Genomic DNA, 19,204 nt, shown 5'->3' with positions numbered 1-19,204 from the left:
AAGATGTATGCAAATGGTGGCATAACTTACCATTTCTCCTCTGAGGCCTCTTTCTCCAGGATATCCAGATGGGCCCTAATTGAGTTAAAAATACAGATTTCATTTACAGATCAGCCATTAAACAAACAGCTATGGAGTTACACGTTGTTATTTTAAAATCAGTTTGGAATCGGGATACAGCGCAAATTAAAATGAGAAATAAATGATAGTTCAACAATGGAAAAGCCAAAGTCATTAAAAATACTCATCTCAACGCAGATTTGAGAGGGGTAGCAGTCCAACTTTAAAATGGCGTGCCACTAACCTGACATTGCTACTCTCCTTTGTGACTGTCCTGCTTTTCCAATCACTACCTTCTCCCTATTACTTCACTCATCCACCTTCATTCCTTATCATCCTTTCCAGGCAACCCCCATCCTTCTACTTTGACTTAGTCAACATTTCAGACCAAAACTCGAATAAACAACAGAAGAGTGCATTATTTCTGGTGCCATTAGTGAGTAACAAATTTATGCTAGCATATGGCACTTGAAATGTTTGGTTTCCAATGTCTGCATGTTTATAAGACTCCTGCCCATAATAGCAGGGATTTTGGGAAATGTTGATGCACAAAGGGACCTGGGTGTCCTCATATACCAATCATTGAAATCAAACATGGAGATGCAGTAAGCAGTTTGGAAGGCAACTGGCATGTTAGCCTTTATTGCAAATGGAGTTGAGTACAGAAGTTTTGGTCTCCTTACCTTAGAAAAGATAAACTTGCCATAGAGGGAGTGCAGTGAAGGTTCACACCACAAATTCCTGGGATGGCACATTCTTCCCATGAGGAGGAATTGGGTTGAGCAGGCCTATATTCATTGGAGTTTAGTAGCATGAGAGGGGATTTCATTGGAACAACAGAAGTCTGACAGGGTGGGATAGATTGGGTGCAGGGATGTTGTTTTCCTTAGCCAGGGAGTCCAGAACAATGGGTCATAGTCTCAAGATTCAGGGTAAGCAATTTTGGACTGAGATGAGGAGACATTTCTTTACTCACAGGGTGACGTACCTGTTGAATTCTCTATCATGGAAGGCTGCGAGGGTGAAGTACTGATTATATTTAAGAAATAAATAGATTTCTAGGAGCTAAAGGGGTAAAATGGGACAGGGATAAAGAGTGGGTGTATACCATTTAGATAGTGGACGAACCATGATCATATTTAATGGGGGAGTAGCGCCTCGATGGGCTTAATGACCTACTGATACACCTGTTTTCTTTGCCTCTCTGTTTGTTTGAGTATTTCAATAATATAGAATTGGATAATTCTGTAAACTCTGCAATCACAGCAAATCAAACTTTGCACTACACTGTGGAAAGGAAGGTACTTTGAGCTGATTGTAAGCCAGCAATTGTTTGCAGCCACCAAGGTGTTATTAATTATATTTCCTGGCATTTCTTCATGTGCTGGTCAACCGTTATGGAGAAGAGGCTCCACAGGATCTGGGTCAGCCGTGTCAGAGACAGCCATCTGTTGTTAACAACACTTTACTAACGCGGCCTATAAACCTGCCACAGCCATTAGCTGAACCAGTCAGCTGTTGTCTCAATACTATACACAAGGACTTCATTTTTGGCTGACATTGTCACTTGTTGTCATTTCAGAGCTGATAAAGCTTTTAAGCCTTTTCAAGGGCTTTCATTAACGTTCTCTCTCCATTGCAACATTGCTCTTTAATTATTCCTAAGCCTTTATTTTTATTCCCAAAAAAAATCCCTTGCAATCGCTAACAAAACAACATTTATTGCCTCTCCCTAGTTGCCCTTGAGAGGGTTGTAGTCTGTTGTCTTCTTGAGTTGGTGCAGTCCATGTGATGAGGTTTTAGGCACAATGCAGTTGCGTAGACAGTTCTAGTATTTTTACCCAGAGACAGTGGTAGGACAATGACAGCATTAGGAAGTGATGCTGTTTCCAAAGCCCTGAAGTTTGGAGGAGCTGCTGCAGAAGGCTTCACACCTTATCTATAGGTTGCCGGCGAGTACCTGCCATTTGATAACACTGTCAGCAATACCTCCCATCACTTTGGTGATAATCGAAAGTAGGCTAACAAGGCTGTATTTGGAGAGACTGGACTGGATTGGATTTGGCTGGCTATTTATGAACAGGTCATGCCTGGGACACTTGCCAATTTTGTCAGTCTATGTCAGAATTGTTGGATGCACTGAAACAAGGTGTATGTTTAGGATATGCCTAGCTCTAGTTCAGAAGTCTTCCATACTACATCTGGGAAGATGTTGGGACTCATGATCTTTGTTGTATTCATCACATTCAGTCCCTCATTGACATTAAACAAAGTGAATTGAATTGGTGGAAAACTGGCCTGTACAATAGTGGGTTTATGAGGAGGTGGTTGAACTAGGTCTTCCACTCGGCACTTTTCGTGAAGTTACAAATGCCCTGGACTCATTCGTTTTTACTTGTGTTGGGTTCCATCATCATTGACATTGGGATTGTTCATGGGCGTTCACCTCTCATTAGTTATTTAATTTTCCATAATCATTCACAGGTGATTTGGCATGATGACAGAGCTTTGACCTGATGTGACGTTTTGGGTTGAATTGTGACCAGGCATCTTGCCCATGGAATCGTGATAGAACCTGTCCCTGTGTCTGGGGATGACTGTGCCAATGCCAGTGTATAGGATGAAAAAATGTCAGCCAAGAATCAATCCTTGAGAGACTTCACAGTGATGGTGCAGGCGTAGAAAAGGATGTCATTCCTAGAAATGTTGGTCCACAGTCAGTTGGGTAAGTGGAGGTGAGGATAAGAAAGTATACAGGCACATGAGAAACTGAGAGTTGGATAAAAAATTAGCACTAGCAAAGTTTATTTTCTTCAGTTGATGATCAGCCTACCCTCACACAGTATTCATCAGCAAACACTGATGCTATTTACTTCAATGGTGTCTTATTTCTCATGTCATAAAGGTAGCTACAAACTAAATAACATTGTAGCCTTATAAGGCATTCTAACACTTCAGTGCGTCTAACATGTCCTACTTCAACCTTGTGAATATGTCTGCAACTTACTCTGTCTCCCTTTTCACCTTTAGGTCCATCTAATCCTGGCATACCTGGCCGACCAGCCAATCCCTATACAAAACAAAGCACATTCTGTTTAGAAAAGTGAGACTGGAAACATGAAGTTATCATATGAGAAGTTAACAGCTCCTAACTGAGACAAAATCTCTTCATGCAAAAGTGGAATTTAGATTCCATTTATAATTTGGGACTCTGCGAGAATAAAGCCTAACAGAAGACCAACAAAAAAAGTTCATATTAATGTGGACATGTATGAATTACTGTAAAATTTGAATATTTTCTCTGTTAGAACCGCATCAGTTATTTACGCACCACTTTTGCAATGACTTACATCTTTTCCTGGAGGCCCAGGTGGTCCAATAGGTCCTTGTTGACCAGGTGAACCTAAACATTTTCAACAAAAGATTGTGCTTAATTTGTGCAAATGCCTAATTTATTCAAAAACCTCTAATGATTAATCAACAGCAAGTGATGCCACGCATCTCAGAGAAGGAGCACATCAGAAACAATGACTGAATGACATGGGGCCAACTGCTCCCACCTCCTCCACCCTCATTGGCTAAAGAGTGAACTAGGCAGCTTGTGATGTACCTGTAGTGCCAGGGCAAGTGGTGCCCCCTTCCCGTACTGCACACTGGCAAATTGCAACTTTGGATGTTAGTCAGGGGGCTGGAGGCTGGGGTTTGAGAAGTCACGGGGAGATCGTCTGGGGTCAGGGTGGAGTGTGTTGCTAAACCTCTCATATTGGCCAAAGTACAGGCTAAAGAGAATGCATCCTGACCACCACCAGCCCACACAGGCTGTCTGCTTGATGTGGGCCATTCCTATCCCTGGTCAAATGCCGGTGCAGTAAGGACCCGAAGTGGGCATTAATTGCTCACTTAAAGTGTTCAGTTGTTTCACTTGCAATCTGGCCACTCAATGCCACTCCTGCCACTGGTATAACTATGTTGGGAACAGGGCAGGTAGGTAGACATTGGGCAGGTTACCCACTGGATTTAATGTACTCCCTGTCCACTCCCTGTCTTTAAACCCATTGGTGGGGGAACACTAAGTCCAACTCATTCGGTCCCATTTTTAATTCTGTGCAAATGGGTGCATTATTTTGCCCAATACTCTTTATCCCTCCTCCATATCTGATCAAGTGACAGTGCATGTTAGTGCTTATACATGTCATGCCAAGGGGAGATGGTGCCCTTGTGGTAATGTCACAGGACTAGTGATGCAGGGTCTCACTTTAATACTCTGGGGACACAGCTTCAAGCTCCAAAGGCAAATGGTGGAATTGGAATTTAAATAATTAATTTGGAATTGAAAGCTAGTTCATGGTGACCTTGAAACCATCTTCGATTGTCAGAAAGACCCATCTGGTTTCCTGGTGTCTTTTGTGGAAGTCTTCACTTGATCTGACCAATCTGGGACTCCAGACCATAACTGTGTGGTTGACTCTTTACTGTCCTCTGAAAATAGCCTATAAAGTCACACAGTTCATGGGCAATGAGTGATGGGCAATGAAGACTGACCTTGTCAGGGACAAGTTCAACCCATGAAACAAGAAAGGGCCTTCTCTTTGCTTCCAATTCGTTGTCTCCCTGCCCTTAATCCACCTGCACTGCTTGACCTCTACACTGGATGTACTGGATTGCTGGACCTCCTTGTTTAGTGAGCTCTTCAAGACACACAAGCAGCCCACAGAATGATACTGAAGCCTGAAAGTGAAAATTGGTCATGTCTCTTGCCAGCAACATTAGACATGGCTGCAACTTCTTTCCTTCCTCACCACCCACAATCCACCCCAAGACATCTGCTGAAAATGAAAATTTACATCAAGCCACAACTGGGTATATTTCACAACAATGATGCAGCTATAATTTTCTCCTACTTCATTCATAGGGTGTGGGCACTACTGGCAGAGCTAATATTTATTGCTACTGAGAAGCAAGGGTCAGATGTAAATATATGTTTTCATTCAATTGATTGCAAAACTAATTTCATAATTAAATGTGGTATATTTATTTCATTTGTTTTCCTCAGTCCTTTCAAGTGATCCTCAGCTACAGGCACGGCATAAGAAGGTAGACCTATATGCTCCCAATGTTATTTTTGTGTCACTGTACTGCTCTATGGCAGCCAACATTTCAAGTTTCCGTAAATTTAATTTTTATTCTCCCAAAAGTGAAAATAAAAATTTTATCCAAAATGAAATTATGCTTTATTCTTAACATTTTAAAAAAATTGCACATTTTCCTTTCCTCTCCAACCTTCTCTGTTGTCCCTCTTGCATTAATAGGCAAGAAGATTCCAGTCCACGGTACTGCTAATTAAATGGGTCAATGGAAAAGTAACAAGTGCTGCTCAGATTGATCACTGTCCCCTACTTCTAAAGTTTGCCTTTGGGGAAGTGGCAAACATGTGGTGGAAGACACACCTTGCTGCTCAGTTAAATGAATCTTGATCATTATTGTGACAACAGCCTCTCATTGCATTATTTAAAACCAGGACAATAATGGATTGAGCAATACAGCTTCATGGATGTGGTAGATCGTTCATGAAAAATGATCTAAAATGAAGTCTCCTTGAAGTGTAAAACTTACCGACAGGTCCCACTGGTCCAGGAGGTCCACGAACACCAGTTACAACAGTGTCTGTGAAGGTATTTGACAAGACGGAATCACCTGTAGCAATGAGACATACAAACATTAAGTTGAACTTTACTTCACAAAAAAAAAATGTATTTTACTAAAATCTTTGAGTCTCAATCATATTTGGGTCCACAGATTGTGAATACAGGAAATGTATTTTTTTGACTCTTGAAATTTCTCATCTTCTTTGTTGAAGATACTGGAGTTCCTTGCCCTTGAGATCATTTTTCAGCACAGTTCCAACAGTAGGTACTACCATGTGATTTTACAGTCACCGCTGGGCAATGATCAGTTAACTCAAAACTAATGTTGGGTTGAATCTGGCTTTTCTGACTTAACTTGCCAAATGAGTTACTAAGACTGCCGAACAATTATATAGATATAAAAGGGTAGGGATGTCCCAGGCAATCATCTTATACCAGCACCGTTACAGATATAAATCCTGGAGAAATTAGGTAAATGGATATTTTTGCTCTCTCCTCTGGGCTTCTAATGATCTCATTTATTAGTGTTATGGAAGCAGAACAGGGCAACCTCTATAAAATGTCTGTCATACAATGCTAAGGTAACATTTTATAGTTTTTCTCAAGAATTTTAATATACTAGAATACATGAATCGACGAGTTGAATTTTTGCTTTGGGTCCAGACACTTCCTTGGCATATTTCCTGGTCACAAACCACTTTGTGCCAATGCCTGAAGTCCAACATGATTTTTTTTATAGTGTCCAGGGAGTACTCTTTCTATTCAGTTAAAGAGGGTGGACAGGCTCCCTCGGTTGGAGGACAAATAGGAGGCCACTGGTATAGTTGGGAGTTGCCGATGTAAGTAAGACGGAGAGAGGGAGCATCTTTCCAAGATTAAATTTACGCTGGCCACAGCTACCAGACCAGTACCTTAGATGGGGAACAGTTCTAAAGGGCACATGTCAAAGTACTGGCTGCAGGAGAAGAAAGAGGACTTTTATGGGTGGGTAGCCATCACTAACCTCATACCAATGAAATGGCATCTTCTAAAATAGCACAGCAACAGGAAACATGTTGAGAAACTGGCATGCCAGCCAGAGATGGCAAAGTGAGGCCTCACCTGCCTCCTCCTGAGATTGAAAAATTCTACCCAATGAGTGAGTCACAAAACAGTACATTTGTTATTTTTTCAGTGGCTGATATAATTATAGCTAAATGGTGACTTGCCACCAGAGGGCAACATGCTATTTCTAATGCTAGACCTACTTTAATAAGCCTAATGTAGGACCCTATGATAGACTCGTAATCTATGACCAGATATAGATTAAATCATATTTAAAGTAATAACATTAATAGCACTATTGAAAATAGTGAGAAAAGCAACAGGCTGCATTTCATAGAATCACAGAATAGTACTGTTATATTTACCCATGAAGTGAACACCATCAATTTTCTGCAACAAACCATATTTTGCTCACTCCTAATATCCTTTAATAAACTTTCATTCAAGCTACTAACTCCCTTTTTGAAGGTACATATGAATTCTGTTTATTAAAAAAAAACACTTAGCACATCATGTCATATTCTATTTTCTCTCTAAATAAAGATTTCCTTTCTCACCTATTCTTTAAATCCCTTTTCTGATCAGCAGGGGTCTCTGCTTGGGTCTCCCAATATCCTGATGTACCAGAAGATCAGCAGAAATCAGAAGAGAGGCAGCATAAATAATCTGTTGTGCAGTTTCTTACAGCAGGAGATTGGTAGAATTCCCATGCAAGTTACTGGTGATTATCTCAATCTGCTTTTGTTAAGTATTAATCGATCAATACTTACCCCTTCGTAATTCTGAGGCTTTCCAATGGATCATCCTCAACTTTCTCAGAGAGAGAAACAACTCAAGTCCCCCACTCACACTTCAAATGTTAACATCTTAGTGAACCCCTGCAGTGACAAGCTTTCAACTCACTTTGCTGGTTTACACTGTATCAATTTTGGTCCTATTGTGTTGCGAGACCTTAGCCTCTCAGTTGTTCTGCACTATTCACTGCAATTGAGCTTTCTGTTTTGTGAAGAGTTAAGAGATAAACATAGGAAGATACTCTAGCCTGACATTCTAAACAGAAAGCAACTGGTACGGGTTTTGATCTGATTCATAGGATTGTGCTACAGGAGAGTAGCCACAACTTATTTCGTTCAAATCAACAATTCCATTTAAGGTGGCTCAAAGATGCAGGACCTTAATGTCTTCAATATTTTATACCATGCAATATTACACGAGGTATGGCATGCGCTGTATGTTTGGAAGGAGGAAATGACTTCGGATCACTGGGTCCTAAAGCTCTCCACTAGTGGCCATTTCTTGCTTCAGTTCATCGAAGACTAATTAATTGCAATTGATTGGTCAACAGCTCCATTAGCAGAATGGTGCAAAGTGATCTAAGGGAGAGGTGACAACATAACGGTAATCTCACTGAATTGTTAACCTAAAGGCACTGACTAACACTTGGGGGTGCAGGCTCCTGAGGCAATGTGGTAGTGTTCCTAACTCTGGGCCAGAGGATTCAAATCCCATCTACCCCTGACGTGTGTCATCATTTGTCTGAAGAGAATTATTAAAAATAATTAGAAAATTGTACAGCACAACATTATAGAAAGTGAAACTGACCAAAGCTGTTCCTCTGTATTTTCATTTATTTTCTGAAAGGTAAAATGTCTTGTTCTGGCCTCACTATGCTAGGATGTTATGGACCTGCCTTTAAAATAATGAATCATGCTAAAGGTATTTGAGAAAGAAATTAGGCAGGATTGTTTTGTGGACTGGGACCCTGACAGCAGAATCACTTCCAGGTTCTGAGCCTACACTGCTTGAGCATGACAAGCCCTGAGTGAATTTTGTTAGATTGACCTACTAAAGGCATCCCCTTGAGGACAGTGCATGGGGTCCCAATGCTAGCTGGCCAACTGAAGGACCACAGCAGTCAGGAAGCTGCGATCTACTGATGCAGGCAAGGATGGAGGCTGAACCCCTTCTTTCTCCAGTTGTTTTTGTTCGCTTTATTCTTTCATATGATCTGGATGTCACTGGCAAGGCCAGCATTTGTGCCTATCTCTCCCTGAATGGCTTAATATGAGCCCATTTCAGAAGGTTGTTAAGTGTAAACCACAGTACTGAGGTATTAGATCAGGTAAGGCAGACAGACTAAAGGACTTTAGTAAACCAGATGGATTTTTAACAATCAATGATTAGCTTTAGTTTTAACTGATGTAGTGCAATCTGAAGCTGTGTCCCCAGAGATTTAGCCAGGCCCTCCGAATTTCCAATCTAGTGACAGTACCACTACACCACTGTTAGCTTAATGCTGCTTGCAGGCAGGGTGACAGGTTTGCTTCAAAATGGTCTGGAGATGGGGTCCTTCTGGTGAACCAGCATGCACCCAGCAACATGTTCTGTCCATGGCACTCATGTCAGATCATAAGGAAGTCCGAATGCTATCTCTCTCGGTCATGTCATAGAATCAGTAGATAACAGAGTTCATCAGCACATCTCTAAATGCATGACCATCAAATTGTTCAGAGGGAAGATCAGTGACACTGCTTCAGGCAAGACTTAAAACTTGGAAGATATGTCCCATCAGCTTTATTCACCTGTATCTGATAACAAAGACTCTCTTTCCTCTCGTTCTTTAAATATGTTACTATTTATCATTCATTCCTTTTCTCTGCTTTTATTTATGTTCTTACTTCTAAAAAGAGAAATAAAATTAATTTGTGACTTGTGTTTTGTCTTGACTACATGCAATTTAAATGCTTATGCTCAATGCGGTATTGCAAGCCAGCTGACAGATGGCTACACACTCCAGTGATGGACTCATGGTACAGTTAAGGTCACTTGTCAGAACATAACAGCATATGTCCCACTCTCAAACTGTGAAAGGTTGAGAATAGTTAGTACAATAAACTGAAGTACTATTGAGAAAGAAATGTTGGAAGCATCACACTGAATTGTCTTAAAATGCTAAGCATGTTCATTTAAAATATTTAAAGCATCTTTTATGTCAATATTATGATCAAAAATAAGTTTTGAAAGATTTAAGTGAAGTCAGGTTAAGCACAATAAAGATTAATAGATTAGCAGGTTGGGAAGAAGTTTAAATCAGGATGGTAAGCCCATTACTCTGACAAAGGCCAGAGATACAATATTTTTAATCTTTCCATTTCTCACCAAAGCCATTCCTCAAAAACAAGGGCTGCACAGCACCAGAGATATCCCAATGACACTCAAGGCCCACTTTATGGTGTTTTAGTGTAAGACTGTTTATGTACACATGCCTGACTCAGTTCAGAATACTCAAACATAACCAGGTAGTGAGTGCTGAATCCAAGGTCATTAAAGGGACCAGAGATTATACCCAAGTCTTTGCTGGTCCATTATCAGTTGAACTGTTTTCTAATATAAACAGCAGAAACACTGGGAAGTACCTTGCCTTTGCTTTAAAACTCTTCCCCTGATGAGTCAATAGGCTTTAATGATCCTCAGGACACAAGACATTTGGAGATGCACACACTCCTCAAGATCTGAGCACTTATGGATTGATAATAAATATTGACCAAGCCATTGTGCCCACATCCTTTAAACAAAGAAAACAAAACAACAGATACATTGTCATGAAGTTGGGTCGAGTACTTGTGGATTTTAAGGCAGGAAGTTAGAATTTGGTGTTTGCAAAATGCTGAGGGGGTGGAGGTGATGAAAGCATTGGCGTGGTGCCTTTAAAAGATGATGTGCTTTTTATATGCTTAGAAATTTTTTAAAAATATGAGCAGCTTGAAAGTCTGCAAGTACAAAGAGCACCTGAATTGAAACATTTGTATCAGAAGGCTGTATAGTTAGCACGCAAATAGCAGTTTTGTTTTGTTATCAAAACAACAAGTTTTAAATTTAGCCAATTAATTTGAACCAGGCACTTGGATACTAAAAACCAATTACATTTAAACCTGTGGTTTTGACAACATAGGGCCAATCCTAGTGCAAGAAATTGATATGTCATCAAGGGTATAAAAGGAGAGGGCAGTTGGACAAAGACAGCCATCTGCTAGAGATAACAATTCTCAGGTGTTAGAGAAAGCACCATCTAAGAAAAATCAAAGGTACCAATGGCACAACTAGTTAATATTCCTGACAGAAGAATCAATGGAGGAGGCGTTCCTGATGGATCATTCAACAGAGAATGCGCAGAGCATTCCGGAAGACACATAATCTGGCTGTAATTTTGAGAGACTAAGTTCTATTTCCTTAAGTTTTGTTTTTTATAAGTGGGATTTGTATTTATTGGAACAGCATGCCATTAGAATCTCATTTTATTCAGGATTAGTTAGTAGTTAGAAGGGGTTTATCCAGCTTGTAATAGTATAGTTAATTTGTTCACTGTTAGAGTTAGATAAATAAATTGTTGCTTGTTGACTATAAAATGAGTGTCAGGGATTTGTTTTATTTAACCACTAGAAGTTGCTGAAAGGCAGGTTACACCACTTCTCATACTCTTTTTACAGATTATAGGGTGAGGTGCTCCTCTTTGGGTGTTTAGTTTTTAGTTTTCAGAAGGTGGTCAATCTCCGCTTTATAACAACATGCACAATTCTGTGACAAGTAGAAGCAACTTTCTTATTTAACCCAATTTTCTAATCAACCTGTTCAGAGATGTTTTAATACACCCCTGCAGTAGGTGGTACTTGAACCCAGGCCTCCCAGTTCAGGAGCAGGGACACTACCATTATGCCACAAGAAGGCCCTTAGAAGCTACCTTTCCATAGAACTATGAAATTATTTTCAGGTGACATGGTGATTCATTGCATTGTGCTATGTGAGTTATTGAAAATATATGATACAGCTGCATCATTCCACTCAAGAAATAGAAGTCAAATCTTAATGCTGAACAAACCTGATTGGTAATATTGTTTAGTTCAGCATAACTGGATCAGCTTGTACTTTACCAAACTTTATTACTGTTCAGTTCCTTGGATCAGGATCATTTAGTTGTGGAAGGAATTTCTGACAAAATGTCTCAGTGCATATAAAAAACAATTGAAACAAATGGTTACAAACTTATCTGCTTGCAGTTTAGCTGCTCCACTGTGGGACTGGGCAGCAGATGGAGCTAAAAGTTTTGAGATAATGTTTTCAGATCAAGTTCAGGGTCTTCTTACAAAGAACATATTTTTTCATTCTGTAATTCTGTTTATTTTCTCTGTTTATGTTCCCCCATATATTTGTAAATAATGACTCAAGAGAATAAACGCTGTCTCTTAATGCTTCTTTATGCAGGCAAGGTGAAAGAAGTAAAAGTTTGGGAATGGAAAAATTTTCTAAATTTTATTCAGTCTCAGTTTGAAGGCAAGTACAAGGGTGGACTTCATTTGCACTGTACCAACAAGAAACCTTCATCCCCCTCCTGCATGTACTGATCTGGTAATTGCATTTTCCACATCAATTGTTCTTTCAATTTGTATGAGTTTGTGCCAAACTAGAACATTCACTAAGAGCTGAATTAGGATCAATCCAATTTATTTTACTCAATCTTCAACTTATCATTTGTGCAAATTATCTTTAAGAGAATTCATCTTTAAAACACCATATGCTGTGTGTATACAATGTTGTGACTTTTCTTGACAGTTTGCTTTGGGATTGCAAGATGGACATAAAGAAATTAGTAAGTTTTTTGCGACGTCTGCTTCATAGCTTATAATGTATGTTACTGTTTTTAGAAAAATAACTGACAGTTAACCAATTCCACATGAGTGATTGTTAGACCATTATCATTAATATAACATGATGAGCAGTAGTGGAAAACTGATGAGGCCCATTGTGGTAGATCGGTCAGCAAACAAGTTAATCTACAGGCGAAACACTGAGTCAACAAGTCTAAATTGTGCTAAAGTACATGAGACAACTTACAATATATTTACTTGTTACATACTGGAAAGGGTTGATAACATAGCGTGCTGATAAGCAGATAAACCTCTATTAAGAGGCCAATTTACCTCACTTTAGAAAGGCAAAATGATCAGGGTGTGTGCCAGAACAATAGCAAGCGAGTGACGGTCAAAGGTACATTGTTAGAATTTCCACAAAATTCCCTTGATTAAGTTTGGACACAACCGACCTTTTAACTTTATTACTTCATTTTTCAAATTTATATTAAGAAGGTCTGTAACATTTTAACTTTTGTTTCTTTTACTACATTGTAACTGAGGTTTTTGGTACCTAGGTAACTTTGTATCTAAGATAGCAAGAACTGCAGATGCTGGAGTCAGAGATAACAAAATGTGGAGCTGGAGGAACACAGCAGGCCAGGCAGCATCAGAAATCTGAAGAAGGGTCCCAACCCAAAACATCAGCCTTCCTGTTCCTTGGATGCTGCCTGGCCTGCTGTGTTCCTCCAGCTCCACACTTTGTTAACTTTGTACCTAAGATGTGTGGCAACATTAGGCATTTGTCACTGTACTCCTGTACTTGAGTACACATGACAATAAAATCTAAATCTAAATCAGAATTGATATTGTTTAAACTGTATTCAGAGTTATGGTTTCAAGATTCAATGAAAAGAAATGTCAAAATTTGCTTAGTAATTGTTAACAATGGTCTACAGCACTTAAGGTAAACAGCTAAAGAGCTAAAAATTCCAAAAAAGTTTGGACCACATTAGAAGACCAATTCAGAGACAGATCAAACTTTTGATATTCATTGACTAGAACTCAAAATGTTTAGATATAATCTATAGAACTAATTCATTAGCAGATTCAGAGGAAAGGGCTCATTGTGACTTTTTAGACAAGGAGCTAACAAACAGAATTTTTGAGTTGATGATCACAGCCACCTCTATGGAAGCTTTCCAGAAAGCTCTGTGAAACAAACAAAAAATTTAGTGGAGGATGGATTTAAGTACAAAGTGATCCTGGCAGGTTGATAAAGTTTACAGTTTGAAGTACAAACGCAATAATTGACAAAATCAGTAGGTCAAATGCAACAAAACAAAGGCATGGCCTTCTGTGTGCCCTAAGGAAATACTCAGCTTTCAATCAATTTTGCAAGGCATATAGCAGAATAAGATATTGGCAGAAGCAATGCACAACAGAAGAGTGCACTGCATTGTGAGCAGCAAATACAGTAATTAATACATTTAAAATGCTACCTCACCTAGAAGGTATGTTTGGGGTTTTGGACATGAGGCAGGAAGAGGTACATGGGCAAGTACTTCATCTTCTGTGATCGTATATTAATTGTCCTGGGGAAGTGAGGAGTGATGGAGGAGTCACAGAGGGAATGGTCCCTGTGGAATGGTGACAATGGAGGAGAGGGGACAATGTGTTTGGTGATGGCAACCTGCTGGAGGTGATCGAAATGGTGGAGAAAGATCTTTTAAATTTGGAGAACGGTCGGGTGAAAAGTGAGGATAACGGGAAATGTATTGTTGTTCTGGGAGAGAAGGAAAGCATGTGGGCTTACTCTGTATATCCTCTACATTGGTGAGACTAGTTGACTGATTTAAAGATGAGGATGCACAGCATGGATACAGGCTGTTTGGCCCAACATGTCCATGACAATTAGGTTTCCTAAACTGAACTAGTCCCATATGCCTGCATTTGACTCATATCCCTCTAAACCTTTCTTATCCATGTACCTGTCCAAATGTCTTTTAAATGTGTAGGAATAACACCAATCTTCCAGCCTACATGCCCTCTAATCTTTACTGCTGCTGTGTGGAACAAAAATAGATGATTAAAAGACCAAATTTAATTTAAACACTTACATAGTTAGCATGTTGCATTTAGAAGATTACCAAATATGACTCATTTATGAGATGTTTCTTACTTTAAATTGAGTATTTTTCTTTTGATGAAATACTGAAAAAAGATTTTTAAGGAAAACTGCAAGTGAAATACCCTCTCAGTCTAATTATTGGCTATTAACCAGAATGGAGTTATGAAGGAAAGATAAATATTTAGAAGTTTAAATGTATATCTGGTTAAGGCCTAAACTCATAATCATAATACTGAACAAGGTAAATATTGCATACCACAAACACAATAGACATGACCAATGAACTAAAACGTAGATTCTTTGATGAGGTGGATCTAAGATGGTCAATGCATAAAACTTGCCATGTCCATTTCAAATGTTGTTATTCTTTTAATTAGTCATGGATGTGGGCATCAATTGGTAGAATAGATGAAGGAGAATCAGTGAATGTAGTGCATTTAGATTGTCAGAAAGTTTTGAGACTCTTACACAATATGAGAGGTAATGTGCAAAATCAAAGACCATGGGTTTGGTGGCAATATACTGGCATGGAGAGAGAACAGGTTAGCAGACAGGAAACAGAGTTGGAATGAATGGGTCATTTTCAGAGTGCAAGTGAGTAACAAGTGGGAGACCACAGGGATCAGCAGCTGGGCCCCAGCTGTTGACAAATATTGATGCATAAAGGGATGTGGATGTCTCTACACAATAGTCACCGAAAGCAAGCATGAAGATGAAACAAGCCTTAAAAAAGGCAAGTGACACGTTGGCCTTCATTGCAAGATGGCTTGGTTAATGGAGCAAGAAAGTCATGCTGTTACTGTAGAGGGCTTGGTGAGGCTAAACTTGGAGTACTGTGTACACTTTGGATCTCCTTACCTTATAAAAGATACACTTGCCATTGAGAATATACAATGAATGTTCACTGGACTGAGTTCTGGGATGGCAGGTTTATCCTACGAAAAGAGATTAGGTCAACTGCACCTGTGTTCACTAGAGATCAGAAGAAGAAGAGGGGTTCTCATTGAAACCTGTAAAATTCTGACAGGGCTGGGCAGACTGGCCGTAAGGAGGATGTTTACCCTGGCCTGGGTGTGGAGGGGGCCAGAATAAAGTGCTGCAGTCTCAGAATATGTGACAAGTCACTTTGGACAGAGGTGAGAAGTTTCTTCACTCAAAGGATGGTGAAACTGTGGAATTCTCTACCACGTAAGGCTGTGGAAGTGAAATCAATGAATATATTGAAGAGACGAATAAATATATTTCTCGAAGTTAAAGGTGTCAAGAGGTCAGGGGAGAGAGTGAGCAAATGGTGTTGAGATAGAGGAGCAGCCATGATCCTACTGAATGACGGAAGATGCACAATGAGAGATACTAGTCTGAGTTGAATTCTGGACCTGCTGCAGTCCACATGGTGTGGGTATAATCACAATGTAAAGGGGTGGTTTAGGATTCTGATGAGTGGTGGTTTGTTTCTAAGTCAGGATGGTGCATGAATTGGAGGGGAACCTGCAAGTAGTGGTGTTCGTACATACCAAGTGCCCATTGCTTTTAGTGGTCGAGTTTGTGGGATCGGATTCCTTCATAATCCAAACACAAAAATATTTAAATTAAGCAGAATGTTACAAAATTCTTCCTTGTACAAAACAGCAGATAATGCTAATTTTATTTTACTCAGTCAGGGGATGTAGGCTTCAATAGCTCAGTCCATATTTATTGCCTATCCTAATTGTCCCTGAGGTGGTGATGGTGAGCTGCCTTCTTGAACTGCTGGCGTCCAAGTAGTGTAGATAGGCCCAGGCTGCAGGGAGGGAATTCCAGAATTTTGACCCAGCAGCACTGAAGGAATGTGAATATTTCCAATTCAGGATGGTGAGTGGTTTAGAGGCGATCTTCCTGGAGGCAGTGTTCTCATGAACATGCTGTCCTCGTCCTTCTAAATGGAAGTGGTTTGGGAGGTGCTGCCTAAACAGCTTTGGAGAACTTCTGCAGCACATCATGTAGATGGTAGACACTGCTGTCATGGAGGGAATGAATGTTTGTGAATGTGGTGCCAATCAAGTGGGCTGCATTGCCATGGATGGTGTCAAGCTTCTTAGGTATTATCACAGCTGCACCCATCCAGGCAACATTTAGCAACTGTAATGTCGATGAATTCAAAGTGGCTATGGTTTGATTCTCTCTTGATGGAGATGGTCATTTCCTGTTACTTGTGTGGCATGAATGTTACTTGCCACTTGTCAGGTTAAACATGGGTACTGTCCAGGTCTTGCTGCATTTGGACATGGAATGCTTCAGTATCTGAGAATCACAAATGTGCTGGACAATGTGTAATCATCAGTGAACAACCCCACTTCTAACTTTATAATGGAGGGTAGGCCATTGATGAAGCAGCTGAAAATGGCTGGTCTAGGACACTACGCTGAGGAATGCTTGCAGAGATGACCTGGAGCTGAGTTGACTGACCTCCAACAACACCAACCATCTTCCTTTGTGCCTGGTGTGACTCCAACCAGCGGAGAGTTCTCCCAGTGATTCCTCTGGGAACCTCAAGGACCACACCCACTTTAGGCAGGATTAACAGATTGACATGATGAAACTGGTGGGGATCTTTCCCTTACTACAACTCTGAAGCACGTCTTGAATCAATGTCAAACCAAAAGGCTTTTGTTCCAATTTTTGTCATTCTTGAACTTGGAATAAAATATTTAAATAAAACCAGTATTTTACACACCTATTTGGCATTTAACTGATAATTCCTGAAATTTATTTTTTGAATAGAAAGCTTGAAATAAGTAAATACTGTCAATAATGAGAAAGTTGAGGAGTGGTACATGTTATTTGCAGACCTTTTGTTCACAGCAAGTTCCAATAGTTACCAGATTCTACAGAGACTGATAGCACTTAGTGACAGCATTCATCAACACTTGATGGAAAGCAATGTGCTCAATTTTACCATCGATGGCAGGCATACAAACATGACACATATCGCATTCTCCTGCACGTTTATATACATACCAAGACTGATTTGCAGTGGCCTCGCTCACAGTTGCCCTGCATTCGGCTTTAGAATTCCTAATTTGAAAGCTAGCTACACATGCTAGCAATGCTAAATGGTGAGAACTGAGGAATGAAGCTAACTATGTCATGCCTTCAACAATGTCCAATATCACTCAAGTTTCTGAAGCAGTTTGGCAAAACGGAACTTCACAAATGCCAAATTTTGCGTCTTATGGGATTTTGAAAAGAGTTTTTCAGCTAGCTTTTTACGATAAATGAGAAGGGTGAGGAAAACAATTTCCTTCCTGTTTAGTTTAATCAGCTTCAAATGTAATTAAATCTACTGGCTACCATACAATAGCCAGGACCTTTTGTGAACAGCTGAGTATCAGCTGAACTGCCTTATTTGGCACAAATACCTTACCACCCACAGGTTTGGCTAACAACAGTCTTTCCATGATAGCAAGTCGGATTCCGTTATTCTCACAGTGGCATTATACAGAAAGCTTCACTTTACTTTCTTAAATTCAGCTACTGCTAACTGCTGTGCTGTCCTTTCCTTTTATAGAGAAGAGCCAGCATTAACCATTTTTTGCTACAGTTCTGAAGTAATGTCTTAAATTTTATCATTCTTCTGCAGGACTAAAGCTCTCAGTTCTATTTGCTTACAAAGGAATATTACTGAAAAATTAGCTTACCAGAATATTGTCAGTTTTCAATTTGTGATACCTAATCCAAACCAATGGTTATTCAGGATCTGCATTTTTGTTAAATGTGTACAGATATTAGACTGCAATCTCAATTGTCCCAAAAGACTCATTTTTGGACTGCACACACTGACCAACGCTTGTGCATAGCGACTTGTCAAACTCATATTTACAAACTTCTTTCTTTCAACAGCTAGCATGGAGTTCTCATTCTCCCTGCCTGTGTTGTATTAAAAGGTGAAAGAGATTATTACTGTTCCACACTTCTGCAATCTTGATTCAAATGAATCTCATGCAAATAACATCTGTGCTAATTTTTCTCAATTCTACTTCCAAATATTTATCTCTGTAAAGTTACTTTGTTATGAGCCAGCAATTTGTTTGCACTATCCAATGCACCAGTAAACTGAGAAATCCAGTCTAGGGGTGATTTTAACCCTGCTCAGCCAACAGTTACAAGCACCCATAATATTTATCAAACGAGGTCCCGCTCTCTTTTCATGGATTTAAGTTTTAAATCACTCCTCTGTGTAGGCGAGAGAGATGCAGGATATCTGGCAATTAAAATTTTTCGGAATTTACCATCAGACCGTAAGTGCATTTTCCCAGTTATCATTAAAGTGGTACAGGACTAACCACTATATTTGTTGGTGGAGGAAAAGCAGAAAAAGGTGGCTTTATTTAACACAAATTCTTTATACTATAAAGTGAAGTCTGGCCTGAGCATTAGGACCACTCTGTATGGCTATTTTGTTTTCTAGTTCCTGGAAGATGGGTGCCCCTGGCTAGGCCAGCATTTATTGTCTGTCCCTAATTGCCCTTGTACTGAGTAGTGTGCTTGGCCATTTCAGAGTCCACAATGTTGCTGTGTGACTGAAGTCACATGTAGACTAGACTGCGTAAGGATGACAGATTTCCTCCCCTAAAAGATGTTAGTGAACCCAATTTATTGCAAAGAAAATTCTTATAGTAGTTATCATTAGACTAGCTTTTCATTCCAGACTTTCACTCCAT

General features: G+C 39.7%; 2 protein-coding genes across 6 annotated transcripts in view; one reads left to right on the top strand and one right to left on the bottom strand.

Moving 5' to 3' along the window:
• rhbdd3 (rhomboid domain containing 3) overlaps nt 1–5,223 on the top strand; it is a 66,362-nt gene extending 61,139 nt beyond the window's left edge. Inside the window, exon 6 of the transcript XR_007264672.1 lies at nt 3,091–5,223. The gene's annotated coding sequence lies outside the window, so the exon portion shown is untranslated. The remainder of the gene's footprint in view (nt 1–3,090) is intronic.
• The window catches only part of LOC109928721 (EMI domain-containing protein 1), a 308,825-nt gene that overhangs the window by 23,755 nt on the left and 265,866 nt on the right, over nt 1–19,204 (bottom strand). For all 5 annotated transcript variants that reach the window (XM_048611521.1, XM_048611520.1, XM_048611524.1 and 2 more), the window contains exons 9-12: nt 5,674–5,754; nt 3,411–3,463; nt 3,068–3,130; nt 31–75 (exon numbers count right to left, since the gene is read on the bottom strand). In XM_048611521.1, the coding sequence (XP_048467478.1) occupies nt 31–75; nt 3,068–3,130; nt 3,411–3,463; nt 5,674–5,754 (242 nt within the window). The remainder of the gene's footprint in view (nt 1–30; nt 76–3,067; nt 3,131–3,410; nt 3,464–5,673; nt 5,755–19,204) is intronic.

Source organism: Rhincodon typus, chromosome 24, assembly GCF_021869965.1.
Source record: "Rhincodon typus isolate 14 chromosome 24, sRhiTyp1.1, whole genome shotgun sequence".
NCBI lineage: Eukaryota > Metazoa > Chordata > Chondrichthyes > Orectolobiformes > Rhincodontidae > Rhincodon > Rhincodon typus.
The sequence above is the reverse complement of the archived record's forward strand: the minus strand, read 5'-3'. Positions and strand labels throughout refer to the sequence as shown.